Here is a 12,325-nt window from a genome sequence, read left to right as displayed (position 1 = left end):
GGAATAAGTATCATATCGGAAAATTGACTAAATAAATCACAATTTATAATAAGTGGATTCATTCCTAATAACACTGACCGGACATAAGCATCGCAGAGGTGAAGCTTTGTAGTGGGAATGAAAGGTTGATATCAATGGGCCATCTACGACAGCTGGAACGCCTACAACGATCGGACAAAAGCATCGCATAGGTAAAGCTTTGTAGTGGGAGAAGAAGTGGTCGATTGCGGTCTAGAATGATCTTGAGTTTCAAACGCACCATACCCTTCTAATGCCCAAAGTGGGTAAGTTTCAGGTGGGCAGCTGGCAGCTGCTGATGTGTAGGTCAGGTCCGGTGGTGGTGGAGGCGGAGGTGATTCGTCATGATACTTTTGCAGGTGTGTGTAGAGCAGGGTTTCAAACGCATTGAGCTGGAATCCGATTCAAAAGGATAACTTGATCATTAAGCAAGGTATCTGATGCTATTACCAAAAAACCAACAAAAAAAAATAAAGAAAGAAAGAAAAGAAAGGAGATTGGGAGAGCGCGTGGCTATAAAAGAAAGCAATAAAGAGTCAAAGATATTGCTAGAGATAGAGGAGATGGATGAGGTTGAAAGAGCGGGAAAAGCACGGAAACACACGCAAGGGCCATATCAATGGGCCATGTACGAGAACTGGGAACGCCTAAAACAACACTACAGAGATAATCCGAGAGAACTTCTTGATCCATTGACGACGAACAACGACACTGCACTTAACCTCGTAGCTTTCACGGGACGCAAGGACGTGCTGGAGTTTTTGATTTCACTGATAAAAGAAGCTCCGCAGTTGCACCGTGCGCTGAGAATAAAGAACGGCCAAGGAAACACCACTCTGCATGAAGTGGCTGAGTCCGGAAACCTGGACGCAGCCATACTCTTGGTGCGCCTGGATAACAGAGTTACGGCTGAGCTTGCTAGACTTGATCTCGACCGAAACGGTGCGCATGATGAAGCTTGCTATAGACCTGCGTTGGAGATTCAGAACCAGATGGGAGAGACACCACTCTACAGGGCTGCTGCGTTCGGCCACACAAAGTTGGTCAAATATTTGGTTTCCCAAGTGGAGGATATAGAGCCGCACCTCCAAATTCATAAACTATCCATTCTTTATATCGCAGTCATTGGCCACCACTTTGGTCTCTCTCTCTCTCTCTCTCTCTCTCTCTCTCTCTTCAAATTTGACAATTGCATAAGTCTGCACTTTACTTATAGGCACGAGTAAACATTTAATATATTTTATTATTATTATTAACATGGTTTTTTTTTGTCTGAACTTATTAACATGGCTTTCCTTCAATGCAGAGACTGCTCTTTGGTTACAAAAGAAGTACCCATTTCTTGCAGAAAGAAAGAAAAGTAATGGATTCACAAGTCTTCAATTGCTAGCCCAAATGCCATCCGCTTTCCAAGGAAATTTAGGCAAAAGCTTATGGAATCGGCTCATTTATAAATGTACGATCTACTCTATCCACATAATATTAAATACACAATAATGTTATGTGTATCATATTTACTGAATACATTACTGATCACCTCAATGAATATGAGATCTACTTATATTACAAAGGTTGTCATTAATGTGGTCAGCAAATGTGATACAATTAGCAGCATTCTTAAATATATTTCATGAACCAAACTTCATATCGTTGTAGAGCATACCATACATATATTGAAGGTAAAGATGGATCAATAAAAAAGAAAACATCTCTTTCAATTCGGCACAAAATTGCGGGATATCAAAACTTTTTAATTTTATCTCTTTTAATCCCTAAAATGAAAAAATCTTTCAACTTTATCCTCATTTCTTACTTCAACATACTTTAGAAAACTTATCCCTTTCAATTCGCCACGGAATGGTGGGATATCAACACCTTATAACTTATATATGTTAATCCCTACAAAATGAAAAACCCTTCAACTTTACCTTCTTTTCTTATTTTAACATACTTTCAATCTTGTAAATGATCCAATCATACGTACTAAATGTAGCCCAAAAAAGGATTACCATGGATTGTAGTAGTGCCATCTTTATTTATGCAAGCCGTTCTGATTATTAGAATGCTGATCTTTGTCCTCCCCTTATTATGCATTATCAGGCATTTCTAACGGTGATGATACTATTGATTGGGTCCCACCAAATCAAAACGATGACTTGGAGAGCAAGATCAACCAGCCTTGGCAATCTAGTTGTTCAAAGAAGATTAAGAGTAATTGATCAAACCTTCAAAAATGGGCCATACATATATTTGTGTGCCATTTTTTGGATTTCTCAAATAATTTTATTAAGAGACATCTTTTAGGTCTATGAATAATTTTATTTCAAGGATTTGAACCGTCTATTTTTTAAGTCTTCATTCATAGATATCCTTGTAAAAAAAAAAAGGAGAGAAAATTGAAAACCATTAAGATATCTAGTTGTGAACACCCAAAAAATAGATAAACATGGTGTTTCAAGAAAACAATAAAAGAACAACCATTTTATTGAGTGGTCAAATGAATTCAGAATCAAGTGATTATATGCAAAGATGATCTTTGAAGCAATACCTAAAAAATAGATGATTCATATCAGTGCAATACAATGCAAAATAAACCCTACAAGTTTATTTGAGGGATCTCTCAATTGAAGCTCTCTGTAAGCTTATTTAAAGAAACACCCTTGTAGGGCTTACCATGCATTGTATTTCAGTGATCCAAATCGTCTAGTTTTTAGATATTTCCCCAAAGATCATCTCTGTAAAGAATCACTTGAATCCAAAACTATTTGACCACTCAATTAGATTGTTGTTATTATAGTCTTTTCTTGAAGCATTGTATTCATCTATTTTGTTGGTCCCAATTAGGTGCCTTAATGATTTTCAATTTTCCTGAGGTTTTGCAAGGATGATCTGTGGTAGAAGACTTAAAAAAATAAATTGTTTAGATCATTGAAAAAAATTTGTATGGGACTCTAACGGTGTCTCTCAAATACTATGTGAGGGATCCCTTAAATAACCTTATCTGAGTGACCATAGTAGGGTCCATTAAAAATTTGACCTCAATGATCCAAACAATTTATTTTCTAGTTGTTCATTCAAAGATTATTTTTACAAAAAATTAGACAAATTGAAAATAATTAAGATATGTTGTGACCATAAAAAAAAGATGAGCAATTTACAATTATTATTATCAACAAACTCCTTTTCCGCACACCAATGTTCATGCCCATAAATCTTTTTATAAAAAAAAACTAGTGATCTGAGAAATTCTTTAATGTGCTGGTCATATTTGCGACTTAGTATTACCAATCTGCTCATGTCATAACACATATATCTATTTATTAATATTATACCTAGGACATCTTATCTTTCCCTTCATCAATATAATATCTCTCATGAATATGCATGATCATATATAACTGGTAGGATGGCCACGAATGCGTATGAAGTCCGAGGAAATGCAAAAGCAAAAAGCGCTGTTGGAACTCACTCATCTGCTGGTGGAGAAGGACTATTCATGGGTGGAAAATAAAAAAACGAACGACGTGCCAATTTTCACGGTGCCGTCACAGGAAGAAAATCCTATTTCCGGTGACGATGATGGGGAAGAAGAAGAGACCAAATCTATTCATCATAATGATACCCCATTGTTTATAGCAACCAGCACAGGAATATCACAAATTGTGAAAAAGATGCTTGAACTACACCCTCAATCAGTTGAGGCACACGATGTAGATAATCAACAAAACATTTTTCACATGGCCATTAAGCATCGTCGGCTAGAGATCTTCAAGCTTGTGAAAAAGAGCAAATCAGTAACGTCAAGAATGGCTATGAAGATTGACCGTGATGGCAACACCCTATTGCATCAAGCTGCCTATATGGAATATTACTCTACAAGCACTCAACGCGTAGGTGGTCCCGCATTACAATTGCAAGAAGAATTGCGTTGGATGGTGGTGAGTTATATGACTTGATTTTACTACATTAGTATAATTTTAATATTACATTTCGGCCTCTAAAATTATTAGGGGAACATCTTCCAACATTAAAAAAAAAATGTTTCTATTTGTGGCCAGCGTGTGCAAAAGATTATGCCACGTCATTATACCATGCACCACAACCGTAAGGGTATGACAGCGGAGCAGCTCTTCAATAGTGAGCATACAGAGCTTCTTCAGTCGGCACAAGAATGGATGAAAGGGACTGCTCAGTCATGCTCGACCGTGGCGGCTCTGGTGGCCACAGTGGTCTATGCAGCCGCATACACGGCTCCCGGCGGTTATGATTCTAACGGGCTTCCTCTTCTCCGGAATTCCGCTTTCTTTGTCACATTCGCCATTACCGACACTGTCTCGCTTATCAGCTCATTGGCTTCTTTAGTCACGTTTCTCTCTATCCTGACGTCCCCGTTTGAGTACCAAGACTTTTACCGTTCTCTTCCATTCCGGCTGCATTTAGGGTTCACCCTTCTGTTCTTCTCACTGGTAACCACCATGCTCACCTTCACTGCTACTATTGTGCTATTGATTCATCTCCGAAAGAAATGGACAACGTCCCTCATTTACGTGGTTGCATTTCTTCCTGTCCCTATGCTTGGGCTCATGCAGCTTCCTTTGTATAAAGGATTTTCCCAAGGTTTGAAATACATTTTAAAGAAAATTAGAAAGATTAAATTTTCAATTTGCCCTGCAAGAGGAAGCTGATATGTATTCTTGGTTTGAGTAAGGCCTATTATTGAGTGATTATGTGTGAGCTACAGGTTGTAGCTTAAAAGGCCAATATAGCTCTGAGTTGGAGTTCTCTCTTCTTCTTCCTCTGCGTTTTCCCCTCCTTTTATGTATTGTTCAGAAGAACTTTACGGGCTTAAATAAAGTGTATGCCAAACAGTCCGTATGATGTTTTTATATGCAAAGAAAATAAAATATTATTTTAGATAAGATGTTAATTGTTTTTGCCTTCTGTGCTTTCTCCATTATATATTTGAAAGGACCCGCTCCGAATTTTTCAGAACCCGAGGCGAACCCTTTGGAATTCCCGACATCCTCCCGATGCTAGGCCCAAATATTAAAAACCGAGACTTCCTGCCGAAAATTCGGCAGAGTCTCCCCTATAAATTGGACATTTCCCAAAATTTATACCTGCATGAAAACGCATTTAATATTCCCAACTGGCAGCATGCACAATATAATTTCATGCAACTTCACATAAATGGCCTTCGGCCTTCCAATAATTCTTAACCAACTACCAAACCATTTAAATACAAATTATGACTAACATTTAGTCTGCGGCTGCACCTAATAACCTTAGGCTGCCTACGTACCCTCCTTGAGGGATCAAGCCACACGTAGTTCTTCCCTAAAACCCAATTCCACACTTGGGCGATACCTTATTTCATTTCTCTAGATTTCATATAAACTCCCCATACGCCGATACAACCAACGCCACGTATGGGGCTTGTCAACACGCCGGATAACCTACGCCACGTGCGACCATGCCATACTATCATTATCTCTCCCCATACGCCGGTACAACCAACGCCACGTATGGGGTCTGTCTCAACGCCGGATAACCTACGCCACGTGAGACCTGCACATCATATCACATAACTCCCCATACGCCGGTACAACCAACGCCACGTATGGGGCCGGTCCCAACGCCGGATAACCTACGCCACGCGAGACCTACCTTTCACTTGGTGGTACTTGTAGTGAATCCAACATCCGAGGAGGTACCTAAAGTAGTGCGTATAGCACTTCAAACTGACATTCTAGACTCTGTTGTACCCTTGTACAACCACATATAATTATATAAATAATTCTAATATTGTGTAACCCTCCACAATAGTCTAGCTCCCGATAATCCCCCCCCGGAAGGGTGAGATTACTCCGGGAGATTCACGGTCAACTAAGGGTCAAACTACTCTAACCCTGGTCAAACGGACCTGCAGAACCCATGACCTCCAATTTCCGATCCGAAAGTCTCTATGGGTTCTACCAGGTATAGGACACTTGTCCTGCGAGTTTGGTTCAGATCAGACGGTCGGATTTCTCACGATCACACGATCTGACGGTTAATATAAAATATAAACTTTAAATTATTATTCGGAACATCCGGGGCTCCGATTCACGATCCGTAAATTCCTACAAGATCCTAGAAATACCTAGATTAACATATATTAAATTTGGGACCATCCAACGGTCCCAACATATCGAACCCGGATAACGCACACTATGCGATTATCCGTTCGATAGTCAAACGACGTCCGAATTGAGATCCGCGAAATCCTACGCACTCGTGACAACCTAAGGATCCCATTGGAACACATCGCTACTTTTTATACAGTGCCCACGCGCCGCCGCACGCGCCGGCAGCGCTTGGGTGCCCAAAGCGATAACGCTTCGCTGGAAAATCTCAAAACCACGGCTCCAAACTCCTACCCTAGGTATAACACCCTATTTGGAGCCACTTTTGTTCTTGGACCTACCCCAAAAAGTGGCCGGAAATGGCCGATCACGGCGGCCGAAGTTCGGCCGATTTTCAATTCGGAAATCGAATTGTCTACGCTAAAAATCGATCTAATCCTACCCAACCATCAGCTAGAGCATGAAAAATAGGTGAGAAACCATACCTTGCTCGTCGGATTTGGTGGCCGGAGGAGGGAGATCGAGCTCCTTGAATTTTGGGTTAAAACCGATCGGATTTTTGCATTTTCCGACGAGCACAGGTGGTTCCAGTGGCTGAGATTGGTCGGGATGGAAAGTGGAAGATGGCACGGTTCTTTTGGGACCGGTGCCACCTCGAGCGGTGGCCGGATGCGGCGGCGGCGGCCCAAAAACCGCCGCTATGAACAGTAACAGGGGGGCTGTTCTGCGCACAGGGAGAGAGAGAGAGAGAGAGAGAAAATCTGATTTTATAAAAAATCTCATTTTGAAATATTTACGATTGTGCCACTGGGCTTCTTTTGACCATATCTCTCTCGTTACAACTCCGATTCGAGCCCACTACGTGTCTATGAACTCGTCTCAGTACGACCTATCCAAAAATACAAGTCACGGTCCCAAACTCTCTCCGGTTAAAAATATAACTAAAATACCCTTAAATAATTAAATAATTAAATAAGGGTTAAATTTGGGGAAATTTGGGGTCGGGGTGTTACATATTGTAGTTGAAAGTGGGAAGAAGTAGAAGTTCACTAATTTATATTGAACTGCTTGCATAAAAACATTATGTACATAAGATTATCACTGAAAAATAAGTTTCTAACTCTGCGGAAAACTTAGGAAAAAATAGATTCTTTAAAATTTTACAAATTAAAAGCTTGAAAAGAAAATCAACCAAAGGGAGGCCACCGATGGCAGGCTAAGGAATATGAACATTATGTATTAAAGATACAATTTATACCAATATTGATACATCAATAAGTCAATGTATACTTTATACTAAAATTTCATAAAATTTTGTTTGATTATTTAAGTTGTAAGGAATATAAACCGCCAAAAATATTATTGAAAACATTAGCATTTCAAAAGTCCATTTTTCATACTTAGTCAGATTTTGATAGAAAACAGTTTTTCAAGTATGATATGTAGTAATTTACGTTGGCACAACTAAATTTATGCATACGTCAACTAGATTGGCATTTACACATTAATCAATCACTTGCACTTTACAACCTTAAGGTACAAAAATAATGTTAGCATTATGTTAGCCTTACATAACTCTTAAATAATAATATAGAATATTACCACATATACCATACTTGACAAACTATTTTCTTTCAAAATTTGACTAAGTATGAAAAATAGACTTTTGAAATACTAATATTTTCAATGATATTTTTGGCGGTTTATATTCCTTACAACTTAAATAATCAAACACGATTTAATGAGATTTTAGTATAAAGTATACATTGACTTATTGATTTATAATATTGGTATAAACTTTATCTTTTACTAAAATTGGATTTTCATATTTTGATTTGTTGGGAATTTGATTTTCTAGTATTTTTGATTGAATCCAAATGGGGGATACTTCCTTATTTACATGTAAACATAAGTAAATGGAGTAACATAAAAATAAATTAAAGTAAAAAGACAAGACATTTACTTAAATGGGTTTATGATGGAAATAAGGGGGAAAAAAAAAGGCAATGGGCAGCCTGGCCCGAAAAGCCCACTTAGGTCCCACCCTATGGGCGGGCATGAGACGATCCCTTTCAAACCTTGGCCTAGCCTGACTCGGCACAAAAAAAGAAAAAGCTTTGCTTAAGCCCAAAAATTTAGGGCCGAGCCAGCCTGACCCAATGACGAACCATAGGAAAGGTTGAGCATTATTACAAAAAACCCAAATGAACCGACCAAATTGGACGGGTTTTGGCAGTTTGGTTTGGATTTTTAATTAAAAAATAAAATTGAAAGAAAAACTGGTGAAACAAGCCCTGAACCTATGTCAAGCCGATTTCATTTATCTAAAAGAACCAAACTGGAAAAACACTAGAATGAACCAGACTAGCAAAACATCGTAAAGAAAGGAAGAATCATGGTAAACATCTCCACCTGAAACTGATAACACTAATGTAATATACTATGATGATTTGATGTCAGAAATCATAAAGGATATAGATACACCTATATACCTACTTGCAGAAAGGAAGAACTGTGTTAAACCTTGAGTACAGTACGAAACATATCTTAAAGCCAAAGGAAAATACCCCATCAATAATTATATATCTCTAAGCAGATTATCAGACTCACATGTACACTTTATGAAGCAGTTGACCGATTATATGTCCCTAATAGTGTGACTGAAGCACTAGAAGACTCAAAAGGGAAAGAAGCTATGAATGAAGAAATGTGAGCTCTCTAGAAGAATGTCACATGAGAGCTCATGCCTTTACGTCACAGAAATAAGACGGTGGGATGCATGTGGATCTATACTATGAAACTCAAAGCAGATGGATCCATTGAAAGATATAAAGCAAGATTGGTGGCGAAGGGGTACACATATAGATATGGGGTGGACTGCCAAGAGACCTTTGCCCCAGTAGCCAAGAAAGATTAAAACTACCAGAGTCCTACTGTCTCTAGTAGTAAATCTAGATTGGCCACTACATTAGTTTGGTGTTAAAAATGTCTTCTTACATGGACACTTGGAAGAAGAGGTATATATGGATTTACCACCAGGATGTAATTTAGCTAATGACAAGAAAAATCAAGTTTGAAAGCTTAGAAAGTCATTATATGGGTTAAAACAATCTCCCAAGGCATGGTTTGGTAGATTTACTAAGTCCATGAAGAATTTTGGATACACTCAAAGTAATTCATACTACACCTTGTTCTTGAAGCGTGATGGAGAAAAAATCACTGCATTAATTGTTTATGTGGATGACATAGTCGTAACTGGGAATGACAAAGGAGAGCAACAGAAGCTACAAAAGTATTTGTCTCAGGAATTTGAGATGAAGGATCTAGGTGCTTTGAAATACTTCCTCGGAATTGAAGTAGCAAGGTTAAAACTGGTATATTTCTATCTCAAAAGAAGTATGTGATGGATCTACTCACTGAAACATGAATAGTTGGATTTAAGCCTACTGACACACACATTGAGATGAATTAAAAGTTGTGTGAAGACATGGACCTATTGCCAACCAATAAGGAACAACACCAGTTCATTGTTTGAAGGTTGATATATTTGGCACACACAAGACAAGGTATTGCATATGCCGTGAGTGTAGTTAGTCAATTTATGAATTCACCCAGTGTTTCTCATAGGAATGCAGTTGATTGGATCGTAAGATACTTAAAGTCAGTCATTGGAAAAGGATTAATGTTCTCAAAGAATGGAAATCTTGAAGTTGTTGGATATATAGATGCTGATTGGGCTGATTCCATTATAGATAGACGCTCAACATCAGGTGACTTTACATTCATTGGAGGTATCCTAATCACTTGGCAGAGTAAAATACAAAATGTGATTTCTTGGTCTAGTGCAGAAGCAGAGTATCGAGGAATGGCTCAAGAAGTTTGTGAATTATTATGGATTAAAGGACTCTTGACAAAATTGGGTTTTAAACCAGATAGGTCAATTGAGTTAATTGTGATAACAAGTTAACTATCGATATTGCTCATAATCCAGTTCAATATGATCGAACTAAACATGTTGAGGTGGATAGACATTTCATCAAAGAAAAAATTGACAACAAGATCATCTGTCTACTCTTTATAAAATCATAAGATCAATTAGAGGATGTCTTAACAAAAACTGTCTGGGGATGAGTGTTTTATGACCCACTTACCAAGTTGGGCATTAGTGACGTGTATGCACCAACTTGAGGAGGAGTGTTGACGTGAGTTAACCTACTAAATCAAGGAGATTTATTTTCCAAGTTAATTAGGTGATTTACTTCCTCGTTTTATATAGTTGACACATCCTTGTATAATTAAGAGATATTCTCCTAATTAATTATTGTATCTATTTCCTTATAAAACACCCTTGTAAACTTCTATATATACCTCCTTATGAAGAGGAATACAATTAACCTAAATTATTAAAACCATATTTATATTTTAGCACCTCTTGCCTTCATTGTTGGTGTTGTGGTGCTTGGATTGCTAAGTTGGAGGACAAGGAAACCACCTTGGTGCTGGTGTGGGTCGGCTTCTTTGTTTTGATGATATGAGGTAAACTTCTCTTCCACTACACAAGATTGTTATGGTAGAATAACTACACGTTGTAGGTTGATTCTTACCTTTTGTTCCTTGTGTTTGTAGAAGTTTATTTCCTTAATGTGTGTTATTTACCTTCGTGTTCATAGACACCACAACATAATGGTGTGGCAGAAAGGAAAAACAGCCACATATTCAAGATGATGTGTGCTCTAATTTTTTGGAGGAATCGTTCCTCGTAGTCATTGGGATGATGTAGTTTACGCAGCTATCTCTTGAACCATATGCCTTCTCATGTTCTTGAGTTTCAGACAACATTTGATGAGTTGGAAAAACATATTTTATTGCCCTCAATTTTTACATTGACGAAAATGGTCTTTGGTTGAGTGGCATTTGTTCATCTCCACAAAAATAAAATAGATAAGCTTATTCCGGTTGCATTGAGATATGTTTTCATTGGCTACTCTCCTCATCAGAAAGGATGGCTACATGCTCTCACTATTTTATTTCTTTGGTTACTATGGATGTGAACTTGGTGTTGACGGAAATGTATTTCATGAACCTGTGCCAAGTCATCGGGTTCCAGTGTACCAGACCATGATCTTGAGGATATTAGATTTAATTAGTACCTCTACTGGTTCTACCTTACCATTACGTGCTAACTGTGGGAAACCACGTGAAGGATTTTGTCCAGATATCATTAAAAAGTTCCCGATTTGCTAATCATGTCTCCACACATAGACTTTGTCCGTCCTATGAGGCCTTTGCGCATATGATGGCTATGTAGTATCAATACCTAATAAAGCACACGAGGCTTTAGTGTTGATTCTAGCAGGGCTAAGACTATGAATAAAGAGATGCAGACCCTTGAATGGAACATGAGAGGGTCATGATATTACTAAAAGGAAAGAAATGGGTTGGTTTTAGGTATAATTCTGATGGGTCCATTGATAGGTATAAAGCTGGATTAGTTGTGAAGGGATACAATCAGACGTATGAAATTGACTATGAGGAAAGCTTTACACATGTTTCCAAGATTAATAGAATTCAAGTCCTCTTGTCTTTGCAGCAATATAATGTAAAGAATGCTTTTCTACATATGAAGACTTAAATGAAGAAGTATATTTGAATTTGCCATTTGGGTACTCCATAACAGGGGAGTAAAAGAGGAACATGTGTACAAGTTAAAAAAATGGCATTGTATTGGTTGAAGCAATATCACCATGGATTGTTTGGAAGATTTAATTTGGCCATGAAGAAATATATGGTTACAAGTTGTGTACTTATCTTGAGTTGTGTGTATGCTTATCTTTGCTTAAATCTTCATCTAATTTAACTAAGTTAACTAATAGAACTAAAGTGTTTAAATTAATTTCTATGGAAAGGATCGCGTATTTGCTTGCTGGACTATTACATGTTTCGTGCACTTGAAATTAAAATTTTGATTAAGTTGGTCTAGAAATTAGGTTCGTAACTTTCACAACAATTTTTTGAAAGAGAGGCTCAGAAAATTCCGTTTATGCTCAAAATTCTTCTCTTTGACCTAATTATCCTACAAAACACAATTGAAACCAAACTAATTGGCTCATGTTAAACAGGAACAAATACAGAAACCAATTAAAAATGTGTATTAAAGATGTGTGCATTTATGCACTTATTAA

General features: G+C 37.8%; 1 protein-coding gene across 1 annotated transcript; it reads left to right on the top strand.

The window, feature by feature from the left end:
• Positions 286-4,937, top strand: LOC18767808. The gene is made up of 5 exons (XM_020553872.1): positions 286-1,158; positions 1,325-1,474; positions 2,119-2,229; positions 3,424-3,956; positions 4,077-4,937. The coding sequence occupies exons 1-5, from the start codon at positions 459-461 to the stop codon at positions 4,701-4,703; spliced, it is 2,121 nt and encodes a 706-aa protein (XP_020409461.1). The 5' UTR covers positions 286-458; the 3' UTR covers positions 4,704-4,937.

The sequence above is a fragment of the Prunus persica genome, chromosome G8, assembly GCF_000346465.2.
Source record: "Prunus persica cultivar Lovell chromosome G8, Prunus_persica_NCBIv2, whole genome shotgun sequence".
Lineage (NCBI taxonomy): Eukaryota > Viridiplantae > Streptophyta > Magnoliopsida > Rosales > Rosaceae > Prunus > Prunus persica.
The sequence above is the reverse complement of the archived record's forward strand: the minus strand, read 5'-3'. Positions and strand labels throughout refer to the sequence as shown.

Bases quoted from the DNA above. Each gene is read 5' to 3' on its own strand.
- LOC18767808 (XM_020553872.1), top strand. From the start codon at position 459: ATGCTATTACCAAAAAACCAACAAAAAAAAATAAAGAAAGAAAGAAAA. The intron at 1,159-1,324 runs GTCTCTCTCTCT...CCTTCAATGCAG, and splicing joins AGTCATTGGCCACCACTTTG to AGACTGCTCTTTGGTTACAA. The intron at 2,230-3,423 runs GTAATTGATCAA...TATAACTGGTAG, and splicing joins TTGTTCAAAGAAGATTAAGA to GATGGCCACGAATGCGTATG.